General features: G+C 38.5%; 1 protein-coding gene across 1 annotated transcript in view; it reads left to right on the top strand.

Moving 5' to 3' along the window:
• The first annotated feature begins 550 nt into the window (after positions 1–550).
• The window catches only part of LOC121733191, a 53,750-nt gene continuing 30,259 nt past the window's right edge, over positions 551–24,041 (top strand). The window contains exons 1-2 of the mRNA XM_042123364.1: positions 551–674; positions 1,327–1,535. Of these exons, the coding sequence (XP_041979298.1) occupies positions 614–674; positions 1,327–1,535 (270 nt within the window). The 5' untranslated portion in view covers positions 551–613. The remainder of the gene's footprint in view (positions 675–1,326; positions 1,536–24,041) is intronic.

The following is a 24,041-nucleotide window of genomic DNA, read 5'->3' as shown; positions in this document are numbered from 1 at the left end:
AATATGTTTTTTTTGGCCTTTTTTGCTCGATATCAATAATGACAACAGGCAGGCAGTTGAAATTTTCACAGAATCCTTAATTATATGTGTAAAAAAATAATTTGGAAAGTCTGACCACAAATAGCAAAGTAAACATTAACTCCTCCTTTTTTTAAAGTCGGTTAAAAAAAGTATCTAAGATGTTGGATTGGATCATGCCAAATTTCATTGAAATCGGTCCAGCGGATTCAGAGATTTACCTGTACAAACATATATATATATATATATATATATATATATATATATATATATATATATATATATATATATATATATATATATATATATATATATATATATATTACTATATATATTACTATATATATGTATTTCTTAATTTATTTATTATTATTATTTTAAATACCAAATAACTGTAAATGCGATGGCTATTGGCTAGTGAAAAAGTTTGCATGGCAGCGAGCTAGAAAAATAAATAGCGCAGTTACTATGCAGTAGCGGAGATAAATATATAGTCAAATAATCTTTATCATTGATAAGAGAAACGTTCACTGCGGGAAAATCGCTCTTGGCATTTGGTCCAATGTAAACTACTTAATTAGTTCAAGCGGAGAAAATGGGGGGTAATGAAGAAAAACTCCAATGTGACCAGAACACATCCAAATATGACGTAACAGGTAAAACTTATAATTAGTATTAGTTAAGCTTTCAAATAAATGTGTTTGATATAAAATACAAGCATACGCAAAATATTGGGAAGGTTTTTCAAATATTATGTTATCACGGATTTAGTTAATAGTTAAATTATCGAAGCAATGGAAAACAAAATGATCAAATCTAAAATTCGAATTAAGTATAATAATAATATTGATACTAGATACTGTTTTAATATAATAATTATAAAAGCTGTACATTAAGTACACCGTACATAGCTAAAGTAAAATCTCTAAAACAAATAAGCGTAATGGCTTCCTCCTAAGGGTCAATTCAGACCGTAACACGATGCGTAAATGCATTTCTAAATTTGTATGGATTTGACAGATTTTCAAGACTCTCACGCAATTGAAATCTGTCACAAATCTACAATTGTACAAATTTAGAAATGCATCTACGCGTCGCGTTGTGGTCTGAATTGACCCTACGTTCTAAGCTTTGATTTTTCCAAAATTCAGTTCATTGGGAAATAATCCAGAAACTTGCAATGGCCAAAAGTTACTAACTAAACTACAGCACTCAAACCTAATTCTGTTTTAAATAGGATCACTGCTGTATAGCACTATCGAAACATTCAAGGTAAAATAACTTTAAACGGACTATAAACTATTTCAGCATGGGGCTACCGTCACCAGCAATGTCTGCTTCTGTTCTGCTGCTTCACCACCGCCTTCTCCATGCGAGCCTGCATGGGGGTCGCCCTGGTGGGGATGGTGGACTCCGCATACCCTGTGGCATCGTTGGTCCAGAACTCTACAGACTCTGTCAAGGTCACAAATGCAACTGATGGCGGGATCCTCCACGCGATGTTGTTGGTACCACCGGTTCGTGCTTCATTCGTTTATTTCTTTATTGCTCAAGTAGTTAAAAAGTTGAATAAAGTATAAGTAAGGAAAAGTAACTAAAGTTGTGCAACTTTTGTTGGAAAATGAGTTTTTAATTTAACAATTCAATAAGTCGATTTATGCTTGTACCTTAAACTCAAAAAAGCTGGAAACAACAACAAGTGACTGACAACAAAATTACTATAAATAGAACCGCATTTTAATAATCAATACGTACAATAAGACTTATGAAACATATGTTACATAACAACCTGACCCATGAAAGTATCACCGCAGTGTCAAAATTAGGGGGGAGTTTTGAGCGCAATAATCAATGTGATATTTCAAGTTAGCCGAAATTACGCCAATGTATGCGTCCGATTTCACCCTAATATGGACATTGGACATGTCTACTGTGTATAATTACACTGTTGCTACCAAATCAAAGGCAACCGAGTGGTCAAATGCTCCGTGTCCAGGTGGCAGGTGGGTTCTAATTGAGCGAGATTGTAATTGACCTACGCCCGGCGACTGGCGAGGTGTTGAGTCGAGAACGGAATTTGGCTGGCCATTCAATTGCTAATCGGTTGGGACTACCATACTACATACCGTGTTAGCACGTTTATTATCAAAGCACGTTAATTATATCAAATTCTAGCGACATTGGAAGTATTGAATTATGGCGAACTTGTAAAACAATGCATAACTTGGCGTGTTTAGTGTGCCATACATATGGATACAATATGTCACGTCCCTGAGCCTTATTTCACCAAATGTGCAATATCAAAATTCGATGCTTTAATATGTAACTGAAGTAATCGACCATTATGTTCACAGAAAAAATCTATTTCCATCTGCTACAGTTCATCACTGTAACCAACTTCTACGACTAGTTCATTCTATCAAAAGCAACATTTTTCAGTACGGTATCATTTTATTGTTGGGTGTTTAATGTTTTCAAATTTCAAACCTCTACTTCTATCACAAAAAATCTTTTTTCCAGTACCCACGTTTCCAATGGAACAAGAAGACTCAAGACATAATCCTCTCATCATTCTTCTGGGGCTACATGTGCCTGCAGATACCTTCGGGCCAGCTGGCGCACCACTTCGGAGCTCACTGCATGCTGTCATGCGCACTGTTCTGTAACTGCGTGCTGTCCTTTTGTTTGCCGTGGGCTTCGTATTATGTAAGTATTTGGTTCTTGGGCATATAATATGATTGGAATAGAACTAGATAAAAGCCGAGCTTTGTGAGGGCTCGCGTCGTCACTCGTCACACCTTGACTGACTGATGATAACACATCTACATAATATAAAAAATGACTATGTTAAAGCACAAATCAATAGGCGTGATAGTTTTTCCGTAAAGTGTACCACAAAATGTACAGGTTGTGGGATATACTAGGGCTCGCTTCGTTCGCCCTTATAAGTGCTTAAGATTCCTAATAATTTCCGAAATGGGGACTAAGCTGTTGATGTACCTGGCTATCATAAGGATAATTCTGATTATGATCACCAACCAGCTCGTTCCCTCCGTTTTGATTCCTTATTTGATCTCTGAGAAGTGACATTGAAAATTTTCTTACTGGTTGCCTCGTCCGAGGTCATAAGCTGAGTCAAGTCTATCAATCTGTTAATAAGCTTTACCTTTTACATTCATTACTTTACGAAAAGTAATTTTCACGAGTAAATATTTAAGGCCAAACGTAAATGTACCACCGATTTTGAGCTCTCTTACTCCAGGCAGCATTGAATGCTTTTTTTTTTGATGCGCAGGGGAAACCCATAATGGGACCCCGGGTAGGGGATGTGCCTCAGTTAACTGAAGCACCCCGGGGGTATGTGAGACTCTTACTCACTAAAACCACGGGTGGTTCGCCTTCAGCCGTATAAAGGAGGGATGTCCGGGGTCTAACAAACACAGGACTCCCTTCACGACCGGCCGGTCTACCTCAGAAGGGACCGGATTTTCACCAAAGTTAGGGAACGTTTCGGCAAACAGAAGCGTTCCCCTCGGTGCCGGGACTGGCTAAGCCGGGGAACCTCCCCATCCTCTCCCGGAGCCCCGTATGACGAGACTTAGGAGGTTCGCATAGCGTCGCCTCCGAGGTGGGATCGTCCTCTCTGTGCCGCTGTTTTACGTTTACGTAATAACTAGTAAGATGGCGTGCGTCTGTTTCAGGGCGGGTGGGCGCTGACGCTGGTGTTCCGCATCAGCCAGGGTCTGACGCAGGCGTGCATCGTGCCGTGCATGCACACGCTCTTTGGCCGCTGGGCACCGCTTGGCGAGCGCGGGAGATTAGCGGGATTCGCCTATGGAGGTAACAGAAAAAGTTGAGGCAATACAACATTTTCTAAACGTAATTTCACGCTCAAAATGTGTTTTTTTCTGTTTATACTTCCACAGAGAACGCTTTAAATACACTTTATCACCTGCACATTTTTATCTCGATTTAATAAGGTTTTTATATATTTTATGTGATTTCCAAATTATGTACAGCGTCATCTCTTTTTTGACAAGCTATATAATGTTGTGTTCAAAAACGTTGTGTTGTCCATGGGCGACCGTAGTTGCTTTCTATCAGGTGATCCGTTTGCTCGTTTATATAACTGTGTATTTAAATTACCTGTGATCGACACTGGTTGTACCAAATTGGTGTTCTGTTATCTATTTCCAATCAGCTTCGCATTCGTGGTGGAATTCATGGTTTTCTATTGTAAAACAACGTGGAGTTTGGCTTTGAGTAAGTAACTATGATTTATATTTAAAACATATTTTTTTGTGTTTAAGTCTGTCATGTGTTTTCATCGCCATCGCCAAACTTTGAGAAATGATCAAAATACCCAGTTATAGAACACTTTTAAGAGCAATTGTATAATATTACCGATAATAATTAATACGAATTCCGGGAAGTATTTAAATTTGTAGTTTCTGGTAAACAAAATAATATTAACGTTTTGAATAAGTTGATTAATTTATGAACAAACGTAACCGATACTTGTTAACTTATATTTCAATGTTTGATTGGATTTCGGCTTTCATTTGGAAGCTTGACAATATCATTAACGATATTCAGCTTTTGTTTGACGTTAATCGGAGCGTATTTAACATAATTTAAAAATGTAATTTAAATCTCATGTGAATACCAATTGTGTAATGGCATTCTTGTAAATACGCGGTACTGCATACACTGTGACATTTAAATAATAACAAAACGTATAGTGCTTTAAATGCCCAACCGACCAAAGACCCAATGGTCGGTTAGCCATTTAAGCACCAGGCAGCGATAAACGAAAACTGGCAGTTCACGAAGTATTACATACGAGTCGAATTGATAATGATAACCAATTCTTTTTTCTGAAGTCAGTTAATTATTTTTTCTGAAGTCACCTAATAAAAATAAGTAACTGAAAATTTATAATAATATAATATTTCAGTGACTCCGCTTAGGAGGCAGCCAATTTTCAAGCCTGTGTAGTCTTGTATGTAAGCATATTTCTCTGATTTTAGACTGTAAAGGTTAAGCGGCTTGTCGGATTTGAGCTGGAGTGGTATCGTTAGTTGCGTCTTAGTCCCATAAAGCCTGATTAAGGGAGATGTCACTATCAGTAACACTGCGTTGTAAAAAGAGACGTGTGATACATGACAGCAGCACTCTTTTTTTGACGTCCAGTCGGCACGTGCCGCACTTTGACAATTTAATCTCATAGAATTCATGTTCAATCATGCTTGTGTAAGTGAATACGTACACATATTTTTCACACAGATGAAAACCAATTTTGGTTTCGTTTGACAGCTCGAGATTGTTGCTCTATTCCGCTAGGTATATTAACTTTATGCTTAGTCCTGAGAGTGGCACTCGGTATTATAAAACGGAGTCAGGTATTTATGCATAGCTTTTGTCTCGGGCTCCGAATCAAGAAATTCCGTAACGAAAATCACCTAACATCCCCAGTCCAACCAGCTCAGTGGTGCGGCGTTGCACTGCATTCTCTAACGTCGTTTCCGTTAGGCAGACTTCGGCACGGTGTTTGTGTGCGTGCGACTAGACGTATTCGTGTAGACTAGGTGTTATGCAACAGCTTTACCGCGGCAGTCCCCGACTACCACACGTATTTTAATTTTTTTAAAACTATTAAACGGAAGCATAAATTTGAATTGAATTGAATATTTAATTCAAGTTTATGCTTCCAGTTTTATCTCAAGGACATTATTATTAGTATCTTTGATATTGCAGTTTTGCATAAATTTTACAACAGTAGTTTAATTTCATCTACGGATTTCCTGTCTCATACAAATACTGCTTAATTTAACATTTTTAATTGCGCAATTTAAAAGCATATTTTTACACATACATAAAATCAAGAATATCCGAGTTTGTCAAAATACCACAACTGTTAATGAAACAAACCGACCAAGAGCGAGTTGGTCTCGCCCATGCAGGGTTCCGCAGCAGCAATAAGGATTATTTCTATGAAATTAAAAGGTTTTCGATTTATTTTTATATTTCAGTTGATTTAATGAAAGTTAAATTAAGCTTTACTACTTATGACGTATAAAAAAACTACTTGCTAGATCTCGTTCAAACCAATTGTCGTTGGTAGTTTTTATAGTAATGTATGTCATATATTTTTTTTAGAATTATCATGCCCCTACTTTAGATGTTAGAGGGGGGGAGAACACACATTTTACTCTCTTTCTCTGTCTCGGGAGTCTCTTTCGCAAAGTATTCAGGTTAGAAAAAATGATATTAGAAAGCCGTTTTCAGACTACATCTACTTACCAAGTTTCAATAGTGTAGCTTTTACAATTTCGGAGAAAAGTGGCTGTGACATACGGACGGACAGACAGACAGACAGACATGACGAATCTATAAGGGTTCCATTTTTTCTATTTGGCTACGGAACCTTAAAAAATACGAGACTTCTAAAACTAATTACCATTTTGTTTGTATACTTGAATAGTATATAGTATATACATTATACGTGCTAAAACCCAAAAGGAGATAGTTAATTTTATTCAATCAAGGAATGCTCAGACAGGCATGGCGTGCGTGTTTGAGCACATTTAATTACACCAGGAGTGCTAACCTAAAAACCCACTTGATACTCTATCTGATTTCTACAATAAAATCACATTCAATTATAGCCACAATAGACGACCTCTGCATACCAAATTTCAGCAAAATTGGATCAGCGGTTTGGGCGTGAAGAGACAGACAGACGGACAGACACACTTTCGCATCAATCATATTAGTATGGATGTTTTGCTGACCATGGAGTCTGCTCGCAATTAATTATGTATGAACACTAAGAATTTCTATATTAAAAATAGTATCAAGGCTAGCGTAGCTGTTATATAATATATTAATATGTCAGGCTTTAGTCTCGTAAGCAGCGGGTAGCGGGGCGAGAGCGGTGACGGCGCGGGAGCGGCAAGTTCCAATGTATGGTTTTTGAAAACAGCGGCGCGCAGCTTACTATAATGCGCCGCTCTCGCGCCGCCACCGCCCCCGCCCCGCTGCTCGCTAATTTCGAGACTGAAGCCTCAGTCATCTGGTTGGATGTGCTATTTGATTAAAAAAGTAGCTAATTCAGTAAATGAAACTATTGAATACAATGACTAAAGGCGAACTCGTCAAGTCGTTGGCTATAAAATGATTTCATTCAATGTCGATGTATTCGCTAGTTATTCAATCAAATAGCAGATGAAACCAGAAGACTGCGACATGATAATAATAGCTCCCAACACCGGTTTCGGTGACGGTGGCCGGTTTCATTGAAACCAGGCCAGCTACGCAGGAGTAATTTTATAGTGCCCTAGTGTGTGCGCAGTACACAAGAGCACTCTCTATTCCTTTACTCTCATAACCCAGTGGGACGGACGACCGACACGACTGGCGAGAGATCAGGCGCAGGACCGACTTTTTACATGCCCATCCGACGCATGGAGCATCTTACTTGTCAGACAATCAGGTGATCAGCCTGCATTGTCCTAACCAAACTTGGAAATAACATGTTTCCAACGCGGGAATCGAACCCACGACCTCCGAGTCAAGAGCCGCGCTCTATACCACTAGACCACGGAGGCGTAAAAGCGACATAATAAATTATATAGGTATCATGCGGTATTTATTTACAATCAAAGCTGACGAGTCAGTTGTAATTTTTTTTGTAGTTTTTAACTTTTTTCCTGGCTTCTACACATTCATAACCGGTATATCAAGAGAGATTCAAAGTCGGCATGTTTTAGTTATTCATAAATTTGCTATTATTCGGTGTTTGCTCCTAGACATCTGGCAACTGGTCCTGCTAGGGCCACAACTTGTTGCACGATGACCAGATTCATCTTTTACTTCGAACGCATTTGTTAAAACAAAACTGTATGCAATGCTGGCCACTTTGGCCCATCGTAGACCGATGCAAGTGATTACGTTCATGTACGGCAAGTTAGTTTCTAATCGCCCATGTTTCACGTCAATTGTCTAAAGACAGCTTCATAAATGAAGTGGCAACCATGGTCTGCCGTGATGCAACAAGGAGCATAAGGCTCAATTCACACCGGAATGGCAGAGGCGAGGCGCGCAGTTTCAGTGTCATATGATTTTAAACTTTCTCTTCATTATTGTAATTTGTAATACATAGTATCGTTTGAGATATCTACGGCCGCTCGTGGCCGCTCGTGGCCTCTTGCGGCAGCCGGCGCGCGGCGGCGGCGGCGGTGGCCTCTGCCATTCTGGTGTAAATTGAGCCTAAGGCTGCGTTTCCACCAGAGATGTGTTGCAAGGAATGTGTTTTTAAGATCCAATAGCATCGCCGCGCTAAACGATGTCATGGCAAGGTCATGTCAATGAAGCGATTCTATGGGTTCTGAAAAACACATTCCTCGCAACACATCTCTGGCGGAAACGCAGCCTTAAAATCCCTCGTTTTAATCCTTTCCTTGTGTTGTTATAATAATTCCATTGCGTGTGTACTGTGTAGTGCTTTACTTGTAAGAATATTTTTTAAAGTGATAACAAACTTTATGGCACGATGACAACTATTTTTTAAAGTGATAACTATGGCATCATGACAACATCCATCGGTGCCGCATTTAGATGTCAAGTATATGCTACTATTGTTTTTGGTCTCCCAGGTCAAGCCCTCGGCACAGTATTAGGGCTGCCAATAACGGGGTTCTTGGCTGCTTCCCCGCTCGGCTGGCCGGGGATATTCCGCTTCTACGGGCTGCTGTCAGGGCTGGTCGGGGGGATATTCTGGTGGCTGGGAGCCGACAGCCCCGCCAAACACAGGAGCATATCGTATGAAGAACGACTTTACATTGAGAGCAACTTAGGACGACAAGGAAAGGTAATATCTATTATTTTGTGTTAACATTTTTCTTTATCATAATTTTCCGCAGTTTTCTAAAGTCCTCTAAACTGAGACAAACATTACTCATTCACTTTTCGCAACACTAGTCACTACGTTACGGCGTCCAACCGAATTGTTGTTTTGGCGATAAGCAACGACGCAACGGCAACTTGTTACCAACTTGTGACATGTCACATGAGTCATAACCTTCTTCCGAATTTCGTTACTCAATCTTTTTTTTTAATGAAATAAGGGGCAAACGAGCAAACGGGTCACCTGATGGAAAGCAACTTCTGTCGCCCATAGACACTCGCAGCATCAGAAAAGCTGCAGGTGCGTTGCCGGCCTATTAAGAGGGAATAGGGGAGGGTAGAGAAGGGAAAAGGGTAGGGGATTGGGCCTCCGGTAAACTCACTCACTCGGCGAAACACAGCGCAAGCACTGTTTCACGCCGGTTTTCTCCGGTCGAGCCGGCCCATTCGTGCCGAAGCATGTCCTTCCCACGTATAAATCTCTTAAATAATCTTATGGTAACCGGACATTTTTCCATGTCAGTCAATCAGTTCATCTCTTAGAAATATAAATTTTAACTAGCTCAAAAGATGCTAAATGATTTTAATTTTGGTTCAAAATGTGTATCTTTCATAATGGTATTTGTATAGAGAGGCACTGAGCCGTGAAGCAGAAGGCAGCGAAGCTACTACAAATCACGATTAATGTTCCAAAAGGCACTGACGAGAAAAAACCCATTATCGTCACGCTGTTTATAATTTATTTTCTGTAAAATATTTTTGGCTGAAAACTCTTTGGAATAAAATTCGAGATGATCTGTCCCTTCGCTTAGCCTAAAAAAACTGAGAAACCACCCAAATACAAATTATTATGATTCCCATTAAAGCTATTATGAACCCATTCATAGCAGAAGCCGTAATGTGCGTGCTGATTTTATATTGATAGATAAGATAACAATAAGATAATATTAAAAATTAATAACATGTCGTGGTTATTGCTAAATATTTAAAAGAAAATAAAGGGAAATATTATATAAATAAAAAGGGAGTTATAATTATTATGATTTCATTTCTATGAAAACTTTGAAGAGTCTTTTTCAGAATATGAATCCCAGTCCCACTAACAAATCAGTTGTTTGAGGTCAGTTTCTTCTCCACGCAATATTTATTAACAGAGTAGATTATATCAGAAGTTCCATCGAGGAAATTGATTCCTAATCAGTTGACAGGCCAACGTCATTTGGTCGGATCATGTCAATTAACGGCCGTTCCCAATATTTGATCTATCTCTGGTTTTGCCCTACTAGAGATAGGAATAGCTCACAATTGACATAAAATATGTCTAATGTGAGCTATTCCTATCTCTAGTAGGGCAAAACCAGAAATAGATCAAATATTGGGAACGGCCGGTAAAAAGTAGATAAAAAGTAAAAACCATATTCGAATGTATACTGGAGGAAATTGTTTCCTAGACGGTTGGCAGACCTACGTCGTTTGGTCGGCTTATGTCAATTCAATGTTTAGCTATGATGATCGGTCTGGCTTTGACGTAACGCGAACTACGTAGGTCCCCCATCGGCCTAGGAATCAACTTCTCTGATAGTACATACTCTTGCATTTGTAACATAGACGTGGGAGAGCCATGCTTCGGCACGAATGGGCTGGCTCGACCGGAGAAATACCACGTTCTCACAGAAAACCGGCGTATTTCGCCTTGTAAGTGAGTTTACCGGAGGCCCAATCCACTAACGTATTCCCTTCCCTACCCTCCCCTATTCCCTTCCCTTCCCATCCCTACCATCCCTATTCCCTCTTAAAAGGCCGGCAACGCACCTGCTGCTGTTCTGATGTTGCAAGTGTCCATGGGCAACGGTAGTTGCTTTCCATCAGGTGACCCGTTTGCTCGTTTGCCCCCTTATTTCATAAAAAAAGGAACTAAAATATAATCTCTTCTCCACAAGGTCTGTTACCTCAATTATTTGAATTTTGCCCAAATTTCTTCTAGAAAACCCCACCAGTGCCCTGGCGCAAGATCCTGGCGCACCCTGGCCTGCAGGCGACGATGATGGCGCACGTGGGCCACACGTGGTGCTCGCTCGTCCTGTTCACGGAGGTGCCCGCCTTCATGGACAAAGTGATGGGGGTCAATATTAAAGCGGTATGGTATAGTCGGTAGTCAGTCGGTCTGAGTGCCTGTCATCTCTCCAACTTTTATAGCAATACGCTCATCGGACAGAAATCGTAGTTCTTAGGTTCAAAGTATCGACATTGAACAATGAACATTGAACATACCAAATTGCATCGGATTCGGGTAAAGGCTGCGTTTCGGAGCTGCGTTGCAAGAAATGTGTTTTAGCTTTTACCGCAGCGCAAGCTTTGGGCGCGGCGACCGAATTAAGACATTCCGTAACGAAAATAAACCTAACACGTCCCACTCCGACCGGCACAGCGGTGCGGCGTTGCCGTGCATCGGCTAAAGTCGCTTCAGTTCGGCAGACTTCGGAACGGTGTTTGTATGCGTGCGATGAGTTTATACTCGGGAGAGCCATGCTTCGGCACGAATGGGCCGACTCGACCGGAGAAATACCACGTTCTCACAAAAAACCGGCGTGAAACAGCGCTTGCGCTGTGTTTCGCTGAGTGAGTGAGTTTACCGGAGGCCCAATCCCCTACCCCATTCCCTTTCCTATCCTCCCCTATTCCCTTCCCTTCCCATCCCTATTACCCTAATCCCCTTTTAAAAGGCCGGCAACGCACAGGCAGCTCTTCTGATGCTGCGAGTGTCCATGGGCGACGGAAGTTGCTTTCCATCAGGTGATCCGTTTGCTCGTTGGCTTGTTACATAAAAAAATGCGAATTATAATTGCTTAAGTTGATTAAAAATGGTATGCAATAGCTTTACCGCGGCAGTCACCGAGTGCCACACGTATTTTTGAAACCAAAATAATCACCTTTCATTAATCACCTCGATCAATGCAATGATCTTATAATTGGAGAAATACCACATTATTTCGCATCGCAGTTTAGCTCAGTTCGGGTGGTAGCTTAAGCAGATAACGGTTTGTTTGAAAATGTGGATACTCTCGTATAGGACTAAAGTCGATGTAATAACAAAATTAAATTAAGAAATTTAAAAAACCCCCGCCAAACAACTTTAAAAAGTAATGAAATAATATTTACTGCCTTCAAGTTCAAATAATTCCTAACTTGTGTAAAGTAATATTTTAGTCCATCATTGTCACGGTGTGTCGGGGACCGCTAAGTAAACTACAACCTACAACCGCCAAGTCGCTGATTATCTCGATTCAGTTCGCTGTGAATTGATCCTTAAACTTGTTATGTGAAATCAAACATCTACATTAGCGGTCCCCCGACACACCTTGACAACAATTATGGACTAAAATATTACTTTTCACAAGTTAGGAATTATTTGAACTTAAAGGCAGTAAATATTATTTCATTACTTTTTTAAGTTGTTTGGCGGGGGTTTTTTTTAATTTCTTAATTTAATTTTATTTCATACTTTTTAAACTTGTGTTGGTTATAGTGCAGAATATTAATCCCTATCAACAGAATCATATTCTCATGATTACCATTTATCAATGTATTTTTCGATGAGGCCGTTAATATGAGCCCAAACATGAAACCTCCACTTTGGGTTCATACGAAGCTCGGTTCCTATAGAATCCAGGTGATGCTGCAGTAGCAGCATGTAAATATTTAGTGTTTATCTACTTCTTACTGGTTGTCGCAATCAAAATGAGCCCAAACACGAAACCTCTGCTCTAAGTTGGCGAGGAGTTGGATATCCTATTGATTACCAGATGATGCTGCAACACCAGGTCAACTTTCCATTGTTATGTGTATCCGTATATTGTATATTCAGAATTAGAATGAAACGACTACAAGTTGCTAACGGCTTTTCATGAACCAGATAAATCCTGATTGTCCAGCACTGAGCAGGCTGATGATGATGAATTATAGCTAAGAATACTCTCAATCATGTCAGCTTTCAAACAAAAAAAACTAGATCAAAATCGGTCCACCCGTTTGGACGCTACGATGCCACGGGCAGATACACACACAGACAAACAGACAAACAGACAGACAGACAGACAGACACGTCAAAATTATAACACCCCTCTTTTTTGTCGGGGGTTAAAAATGGACAAAATAGGAAATTGTATAGTGTATACTATTTGCACGGTGGCCAGCTAAGCGTGCAGCTGCTACACACAACAATATTATCAAGTAGTTTATGTAATGGTCGGCGTGAGATAGCGCCCTCGGATTTAATGGCGTCCATTCATTCTGTTTCGTTTATGGATTTTGGCTTATCACGCAATTTGGAAGGGTCTGCTTAGGTTCGGCGCATACGGGCGACTAGCTTTGGTTTAAGAAGCGTGCGGTTATTTCACAGCTAAAACGTTTTTTTAACCCCCGACAAAAAAGAGGGGTGTTATAAGTTTGACGTGTCTGTCTGTCTGTCTGTCTGTTTGTCTGTTTGTCCGTGTGTGTATCTGTCCGTGGCATCGTAGCATCCAAACGGGTGAACCGATTTTGATCTAGTTTTTTTTGTTTGAAAGCTGACTTGATCGAGAGTGTTCTTAGCTATGGTTCATCATCATCAGCCTGCTCAGTGCTGGAAAATAGCGGTTTATCTGGTTCGTTAAAGGCCGTTAGCAACTTGAAGTCGTTTGATGAGTTTTATAATTATTTTGCATTCTGGTTCGTGATATTTATGAATAGAATACACATTAATGGAAAATTGACTTGGTGCTGCAACACTGCATCTGGTAATCAATAGGATACCTAACTCCTCACCAACTTAGAGCAGAGGTTTCGTGTTTGGGCTCATTATAATTGCAACAATCAGTAAGACGTAGATAAACAGTACATATTTGCATGCTGCTGCTACAGCATCACCTGGATTCTTTCTATAGGAGCCGAGCTCCGTATTAACCCAAAGTGGAGGTTTCATGTTTGGGCTCATATTGACGGGCTCATCCAAAAGGACATTTATAGACGGTATTCTTTGCATAATAATATTATTCTGCACTAAAAACAACAAAAGTTTAAAAAGCATGAAATAAAATTAAATTAAGAAATTTAAAAAAAACCCTGCCAAAAAACTTTAAAAAGTAATGAAATAATATTTTCTGACTCTAAGTTTAAATAATTCGCCTTGTAAACTATCTCGCTCTGTTATGAATACTTAACTTATTTAAGGCTTACTTGGCCTTAGTCATTTATCGCCCGAAAACGGATCATTTTTTCGGGATGATAAGTATCTCATGATCTTTCCCGGGATTCAAGGTATCTCCATACCAAAAATCAGAAAAATTGGTTTAGCGGTTTGGGCGTGAGGTGGTAACATACGCATAGACAGATAGACAAACATACTTTTACATTCATGTATTGTAAAAGTATACATGTATTTGTATTTAGTTTGTTTCATTATTTTTTTTGTTGGTCAGCCTGCCTAGCATACGCCAACGAGATATCTCACTCTACATGTTTTCTCGATGTTTAATGGTTTGTATCTTCATCTCTATTGACCCTAGCATGATAAACATTATTTCTCGCGTAGATCTATCATCGAAATAACACATTTTATAGAGTTTTGTCGAGATAATGTCAAGATTTTGACATTATGAGACGAGTAGTTTTTAATTATCTCGAGAGTGAGATATCTCGTTGGCGTATGCTAGGCAGCCAGGAAACTTTCAAGACTAGTAGGTATAGTATCCCAAATGATCCTCTTCCTATAGTCATATTCCTCATGTCAGAGGGTCGTGACTTATCCTCTCTATGACCTTCCTCCTAATGATGTCACGCCAGCTTTTCTTTCCTATTTTTGGCCACTCGAAGAGCCTCGTAGACATTGGACTCATTTATTGTGATGTGGATTTAATAGGAGCAGTCCCAATCGTTAGTCCTAATGATTGAAACTGCGGCCCGAGGTCTTTCTCCCTCAGTCTCGCCAGTGACTATTTTAAATATTATCTCCTTTCTTTCTGGCTATGTGTCCATAGTATTGTAAGATATATTGAGGCAGGTGGTAGAGAGCCTTGTTTTTATGTTTAGCTTAGCCAGGATGGACGCGTTAGTTCTGAAAGAAGTCCATGAAATTTGGCGCATTTTCCTTATGGAAGGCTTCCTATGTTGTGTCTGCGGTTTATAGAATTCAGAGTCCATGTCATGTATCCGTAAAAGAATATGAAAAATACTAAAATATGAACAAGTTTCGTTTTATTTTTTAAGAAATCTTTTTGTCACGCTAGGTTTTACGCATTTGAGATTTAGCACTCTTAGCTATCCCAATTCTTCTACGGATATCTTGTTCATAGGAGCGATTTTTCGTAATAGTGGACTCAACAGGCCTTCAGAACAATCCGCAACAAGTAATATACCTATTACCTAGCAATGGTTTATGGTTTTCTAGATGATGCCCACAACTCCTAACGCCAAAAATTCGTTTGTTTCGCGAATACCGTATATTTTACCGGTATATATTTTCCAGGACTCCCAAGTATCTTCATATGAAATTTTAGGAAAATCAAACGATTTTCCTTGTTTGGGTCTGAAGAGGCAACGACAGAGACACTTTTTTGCATTTATTATATTAGTATTGAAGTATGGATTGTGATGAATACTTATCTCATACTTTAAATAATACAGCATATCATATAGATTTTTAAGAAAGTTAGAAAATTCCATTATTTCATAGAGCAGACCTTTTTTATTATTGATGCTTTGCAAGCCAACTTAGCTGATTATATACTATATTTTAGCACTTTTTTTGCACATTATTAGTATAAATCGTGTCAACGACCTACTTCTAAAATTTAAAACACACTTTTAAAGGTAAACATATATTTTTTTGAAACGATTATTTATAATAATTTATTTTCTCAAATATACTGTAAATTTGAATTTGGTTATTCCGCTGTAAATGAAGATATGTCTTACATACCGTACAAAAACGTTAAAGAAGTCCGCTGTATAGTATGGTAAGTAAACGTTACTATACTTATCCAAGGAAAAATTTCAACGTAAACTGTGGTTAGTGTTAGTTGCAATAATTTTTGTTGTAAATTTTCCAAAGAATAATATCGCAACAACAATTTTAGCTAAACCAAACATATAATATAGTATTTTATTGCATAAGTTTATACCTAACACTATTGTTGTTGCTCATGCCAAATTTCATAACAATTGGTTGAAAAATGAAATCGTGATTCAAATTTGCAACTTCAAACGCTCCTCCTGTAAAGTTGTCTTTTTGATGTTACGATAGTCTGCCTAGGAGCAGTCGATTTATGTATTGTAATACTTCACTATCTTCCTGTCTTTGCCTGTATCTCGGCTTGAAAAAGGTTAATCAAACATGACGTAATTATACAGAGGCACGAATTTAGGATTACGAGTATCAATTTCGGCAGGTAACGGTGACGTTTCCAATTTATGTTGAAGTAATGTATGTGATTATTAAAGTATTTTTATTATAAAATAAAAACATAATATTACCTATATATCAGAGAAAAAGGTAGCATTAATATACGTATTTATATAATTATTTCACATCCTAAATATCGCTAACATAAGCACATACTACGCTAACTATGTGTTAGCGTAGTGTTGCACGGAATTCGAGAAAAATGGTCAAAATAAAAAAGAAAAATGTAGATTATTGCTATAAAACATATTTATACACTTTGCCCTACACTAAAGGTTTTTAAAAAAAATTACATCTTACAGAGCGACAAGTGTGAGTTAGGCTAATGTAAATAAACAAGGCGGTGCTTTCTCTCCCCGCTTACACGCCGCCAATATTAGTTAGCGCAGCTTAGATCGAGTGATTACAAAAAGTACCTATACTTAGCGTTTTTTAACATTCGTAACTTTGTTATTTTTATATATTTCTTCACGATTTTTTTATTATATGTAGAACACCACACTTTAAGGCAATTGGTGTAAAAAACGGATTTCCCAAAAAAGAGTTAGCGTAGTATAAATTGTTGGTGTCGAGATATAAACATTAAACATACCAAGTGAAGGTAATGAAAGTTAAAAAGTTGTAACGATAAGCCCTTTCCTGAAAAATGATCGCACGTAAAGTTTCCGAATCTGAGTCAAATCAATATGTTACCAGAGAAAATCCTGTAGCGGCCAGTTCATAGCTAACATTTTTCGAAGCTATATACTATCATTACATTTTGTCTATTCCAGAACGGTGTACTCACAGCCCTGCCGTTCATGGTGATGTGGATTACGAACTTCTTCTTCACGTGGTTCTCTGACATGCTGATCGTCAAGAACATCCTGAGCGTCACACACACCAGGAAACTGTGTAACACTCTAGGTAAAGTGATACTACATTCTGGCAATAAATTTAATTGATAATATTAATCATTTATAGTAAAAACAAATTAACCAATGGCTAGCATGGTGAAGATAGACAAGCTGCTTGATTAAATCATGACCGCAAGTGACCACTTACGTATCATGGCTTAGGCCTTAGAGTCTAAGCCTAAGGCCAACTTCAGGCCCCCTTTTTCCACTCTAGAATAAAGTAAACAAAGGATTGAAATCTTGGATTGGATTTATTGGTATAGTATTGATTGCTCTCGTAAATCGTACAAGACAAGGCATATTTTAACATCAAGTTGACTTTAAGTCGTAGTCGCGCAACTGGGCCTTAGGAATGCCAGCTGATTGTAAGGACAAAGGCTTCCTTACCAACCCCTCATTGATTAATACTTCCGCGAGGAAACCATAGTTTCTATTGCATTGTGAGCCTCCTGAGTCTTAGCAGGAGGGACTTAACTTATAATTATAATAAACTAGATGACGCCCACAACTCCGTGGCGCCAAAAATCATTTATCGCCCGGGAACCGTACATTTTTGCGTGATAAAAAGTATTCTATGTCCTTTCCCGGGACACAAAGTATCTCCATACCAAATTTCAGCAGAATCGGTTCAGCGGTTGGGGCGTGAAGAGGTAACAGACAGACAGACACACTTTCGCATTTATATTATTAGTATGGATGTAAAAGTGTGTCTGTCTGTCTGTTACCTTTTCACGCTTAAGCCACATAACCGATTTTGCTGAAATTTGGCATGGAGATACTTTGAGTCCCGGGAAAGGACATAGGATACTTTTCATCCCGGAAAAATGTACGGTTCCCGCGCGATAAACGAATTTTGGCACCACGGAGTGGCCAGCATCTAGTCAAATTATATTTTGTACTCGTATTCAGACATAATAATTATTTCGTGGGAGAGCCATGCTTTGGCACGAGTGGGCCGGCTCGACCGAAGAAATACCACGTTCTCACAGAATACCGGCGTGAAACAGCGCTTGCGCTGTGTTCCCCCTAGTATATCCCTTACCCTATTCCCTTTCCTACCCTCCCCTATTCCCTTCCCCTTCCATCCCTACCCTCCCCTATTACCCTATTCCCTCTTAAAAGGCCGGCAACCCACCTGCAGCTCTTCTGATCCTGCGAGTGTCCATGGGCGACGGAAATTGTTTTCCATCAGGTGACCCGTTTGATCGTTTACTCCCTTATTTCATTAAAAAAAATTGTTGCAGGAAGTACCGTGGCGGCGGTAGGTTTTATAGTACTAGCGTTGGTGCCAAAGGATATTTTTGTCGTAGAAACCATTCTCGTCGTAGTTGGTGCCTTTAAAATTGCGTGCAATGTTGGATTCCAGGTAATACTTTGATTTTATAAAAAAACGCATTAACTTTTTCAAGGAAGATGTTCGATAGTCTTATATGTAGACTTTCGAACATCTTCCTTGAAATGTTCGATAGTCTTATATGTAGACTTTCGAACATCTTCCTTGAAATGTTCGATAGTCTTATATGTAGACTTTCGAACATCTTCCTTGAAATGTTCGATAGTCTTATATGTAGACTTTCGAACATCTTCCTTGAAATGTTCGATAGTCTTATATGTAGACTTTCGAACATCTTCCTTGAAATGTTCGATAGTCTTATATGTAGACTTTCGAACATCTTCCTTGAAATGTTCGATAGTCTTATATGTAGACTTTCGAACATCTTCCTTGAAATGTTCGATAGTCTTATATGTAGACTTTCGAACATCTTCCTTGAAATGTTCGATAGTCTTATATGTAGACTTTCAAACATCTTCCTTGAAATGTTCGATAGTCTTATATGTAGACTTTCGAACATCTTCCTTGAAATGTTCGATAGTCTTATATGTAGACTTTCAAACATCTTCCTTGAAATGTTCGATAGTCTTATATGTAGACTTTCGAACATCTTCCTTGAAATGTTCGATAGTCTTTAAGCAAGTGCGAGTCGGACTCGCGCACGAAGTACTCGCGTACCATTATAGAACAAAATTAGGCCAAAAATTGTGTTTTTTGTATGGGAGCCCATAATTTTAAATTTTATTTTAATATTATTATTAAATATTAAAGTACATATTTAACTAAGGACTTTGAGAAAAATTCAAGTACCTACCTGTTGCTATTATTGATATAGAGCAAGAAAGCCAAAAAAAAATCACGTTTGTTGTATGGGAGCCCCCGTTAAATATTAATTTTATTTTGTTTTCAACTCTCTAGCTATTACCGTTCTTGAGTTACAGCCTGGAGACAGACAGCCAGACGGAAAGATAGACGGACAGACATCGAAGTCTCAGTAATAGGGTCCCGTTTTTACCCTTTGGGTACGAAACCCTAAAAATATCATATTAGTTATGCATACATAAAATTTGAGATAGGCTGCTAGGTTTATAGTCTGCAATACATATTTGGTAATTGGTCTAAGCCCTTTAATGCTGCAATCCAATATTAAATCAGACAGAGAGCGTTCACGCGGTCAAGCTTTGAAACGGTCAGTTTTGCGTTGTTTGTGTTATATTACGTTACATAGATATACTCACACAAGAAGCGTTCTGACCACGTCAGAATGCCTCCTATGTGACAACATAAAGAACGTAGAACTGACCGCTTGAACTTTTGTCCGCGTGACCGCTCTTTCTGATAGGTCCCTTCTAGATAATGTTTGACATTTTATGATTAGACTTATTGAATACAAAATCAATTTAATATAAGGACCAAAGATTCCAAATCTTCAAGCGTCCTAAGAAAATACGCATCCTAAAGTACCCTGTAAACGACAACAACTTGTTTGATGAAATTTACTTTTTCATCAAATAGCAGCGCAGACGAACAAACGTGTATCATACAAGTTTGTCAAACAATTAGCTAGAATCGGTTTGAGATCATGACATCTTGTTTGGCAAATACAGCGGAACACGTTCAAACACGTTTGTCAAATGCTACGCCAATACAAATTTTCTTCAAACAGCTCAAACACGTAGATTGTTTGACAAACGCTTCAAACAAAGCTGTACACTATCAAATTGTTTGACAAACACCTAAAGTTTGACAAACAATTTGATCGTTTACAGGGTACTTAAGATGGTAGGACCTCTACCTATCGGAAGAAATGGCATGTGCTTTTGTGTGGCCAACACTCAATTTGGGTCGCTGCGCAGTCAGTAAGTCCTACCTAAGGACCGTCCTGTTGCAGGTGAACCACATCGACATCTCGTCCAACTACTCCGGCATCATGATGAGCATCAGCAACTTCGTCGCCAGCCTGGTGGGCTCGCAGGCGCCTCTTGTCGCCGGGTTTATACTCACTGATGTTGTAAGTCATTTTAAGGAGTGAGCACACTGAGACGGGCCGTGCCGTGGCTCAGCGGGTGCACGTATCGCACGGATTTTTGCGATGAGCCCCGGCACGCTGAGCCCCGGCACGGCCCGTCTCAGTGTGCTTACTCCTTTAGTGCACTTAATTATGTGCACATTGTGATAAGGGTGGGCCAGCAGCCTTACCCCCGAAACTGATAGGATTTTGATTTAAGAGTCCGATTAGTTCCAAATTGGGCCGCAGCAAGATCGTGCGCTAGTATAGCTGTCAGGAGTGGGAAAAGCCGATGAGATCAAATTAGTTTCAAATTGAGCCGCAGCACGGTTTCGCACTAGTGTATAATTTGTCGGAAATAGCAAAAGCTGTTGAGATCGAGCTGATTCGATTCTCGATTCGATTCTGATTCCTTCGGAAGTAATTCATAGTTAATTAGTCGGGAGTAATTCATACATAATTAGTAAAATAATAAATTCCATACATTTTAATAAGCTATGACGAATTGGAACACTTCGGCTTCGTCACAATGTGCGCGTATCTTAGTGTCTAAACACACTAGGCCGAAGTTACGCGGCGTAAATTCGGCATGATTACGCCCGCAATATATTTTATTAAATTACCGATGACACGCTATTCCGTCGCGTTCCGGCCGTATATTGTATGCGTCTGACATTGCGGGCGTAATCATGCGGAATTTCCGCCGCGTAACTTCGGCCTAGTGTGTTCAGACACTTAAAAGAGTAGACCGTGTGATGGTTTGAAAGTATCACCACCCACGGACAATATGGGCAGACTCTATAACTCCATTTTCCGCGACCGTTATGCAGAAAACACCACTTTTTAACTGACTTCCAAAAAGGAGAAAGGTTCTATGTTCGCCTGCATATATTTTAAGTAAGATTGTCCTACTGCAAAACGAGTGTATTCATTTCTTAACGTCGTTGACACTAATTTGTTTTAAGTCAAGTGGGTCACGAAATAAAAATAAATTCTAATTATCACAGAGGTAAGTAGCAATAATATTATCATAATGCGCACGAATTGCGTAAATAAATAGCAATTGAATTTAATCCAAAGATCCTTGTTTTGTTAATAAATTAAAGATTCCCAGAACATCCATTATTTAATCCCCACTGACGTTATTAGCCGTAGTAGAAATTACCAGGGACTTCTTTTCGGGAAATCGGATTAGCCAGTATTATAATTATTAAATATTATATCTGGAGCTACTTTTATAGAAAGTAATTATAATTTATATTTAGAGGTAATATATTATTTTGTCAAAGAGGGAGAGACAGAGCTATCTCGTAGTTTTAGTGATTAGAAAGCGCAGTAACTCAAAAATTCGTGAATGAGACCTAGCTAGATTTTTTTTCTTCTGAACTCCGAGCTCAAAATTTCAAGAAAACAATTTCAGACAAAAATTACTAGAAAGTAGTCGTTCAAGATAGTAAAAAAAATATTCAGTAAAAATATTCTGCACGTGTCGCGAATCGCGATAGACAATTTCCGCAGGGCTATCACGTAAAAAGTACACTAGCGAAAAAAACAATTTAATAGCAATCAAAGGAACTATTATTGGAATATCAAATCAAACAAACTTCGACAATGTTAACAAGTGTTCACGTTTCTAATGTATATTGTATACAAAAGTACTCTGCGTAGTGCGTTCGCTTTAGTTGTGATTGTTTCGTGAACAAAATAACAAGTGAGCGAGATTATACAAGTACAATACTGTAATAAGCTGGATTTCCTTGTGAAATAGCCAAAGGAGTGGATCTTGGGTCAATCTGGAAAGAAAATGTTGAAAACCGTAGAATAATCTTGCCCATAAGCCTAAAGCTCTAGAATCTAGATCAACAAAATCTTGAGAACAATAGAAAAAGGTAAGCATCCTTGATTTGTACTTTCCTGATGTTACTTCTCCCTTTTTTGCCTTTTCATCACACTTTTCTATTTTTGTAGTACTGGGCTGACCTTAAAAGTTAAAAGCAAGATGAAGCTATGGCTAACAGAGGTGGTACTTTGGGGCCTGCTGATGCTGCTGGTAATCAAATATGATATGGCTTACCAATAAACAAAGTCGACAATGAAGTCTTGGCTTTCATCGCAGAGCACTAGTATTTGGTGATGGTGAACATACAATTTTATTATACTCTGTAAGTACTAAGTAGGTAAGTTCTACAATTTCTAACTAACCTATTAAAAACATAATCTTAATAATTACTTACTTACCTATATTTTTATTAGATAAGTGAGTTTATACAGTGAGGCTGAAATGAAAAAACCATCCAATACAATATTATTGGATGATTTCTGTGAAACTAGTTGTTCCTTACAGTAAATTTTACATTAGTGTTGAATTATAGGAAGAAGTAAATATTTTTTCTTAAAATAACTTTATTTTGACGTGGGAGAGCCATGCTTCGGCACGAATGGGCCGGCTTGACCGGAGAAATACCACGTCCTCACAGAAAACCGGCGTGAAACAGCGCTTGCGCTGTGTTTCACCGAGTGAGTGAGTTTACCGGAGGCCCAATCCCCTACCCTATTCCTTTCCCTACCCTCGCTTATTCCATTTACTTTCCATCCCTACCATCCCCTATTACCCTATTCCCTATTAAAAGGCCGGCAACGCACCTGCAGCGCCTTCTGATGCTGCGAGTGTCCATGGGCGACGGAAGTTGCTTTCCATCAGGTGACCCGTTTGCTCGTTTGCCCCCTTATTTCATAAAAAAAAATGGATTTCATTGAAACTGGGCCGTCTGCTTCAACTACGAGTAATTTGGATAATATTGCTTTTATTATACTCTGTAAGTATACAATTTCTATCTAACTTTTTAATAACATAAACTTAAGTGAGTTTATACAGTGAGGCTGAAAAGCCAAACCATCCAATACAATATTATCGGATGATTTCTGTGGAAGTAGTTGTTCCTTACAGTAAATTTTAAATAAGTTTTAAACACATACAAAGAAATAAATATTTTTTATTGAATTAACTTTATTTTGCAGATATGGATTTCATGGAAGCTGGGCTGTCTGATTCAAAGTACCATACCTGCTGAATCAACAATATTTGACTTGTCTTATTAGTTATAACAAATATTTATTATTGTTAAAATCATTTTAAAATGAATAACTTAGTGTTAAAATAGACGACTGTGTGAAACTACATATTATACTTTGTCATATTAAAATTATAATAAAAGTTGTCATATACAGTGTTACCTATAGTTTGGGGTTTATATTAAATAAAAAAACTCACTTTGTGTGTACTTTATTTCTTTATTTTTTAAATTGACATTTTATAACATTATATAACTGATATGTACTGATAATAATTATTAACTGTTAACAAAACATATTTTAGTGAGAATACAATAAAAACCCTTTAATAATTTGAATGTAATTTTGTTTTTGGTTCAGAAACCCACA

The sequence above is a fragment of the Aricia agestis genome, chromosome 13 (assembly GCF_905147365.1).
Source record: "Aricia agestis chromosome 13, ilAriAges1.1, whole genome shotgun sequence".
Taxonomy (NCBI): domain Eukaryota; kingdom Metazoa; phylum Arthropoda; class Insecta; order Lepidoptera; family Lycaenidae; genus Aricia; species Aricia agestis.
This window is presented reverse-complemented; position numbering and strand designations above follow the sequence as displayed.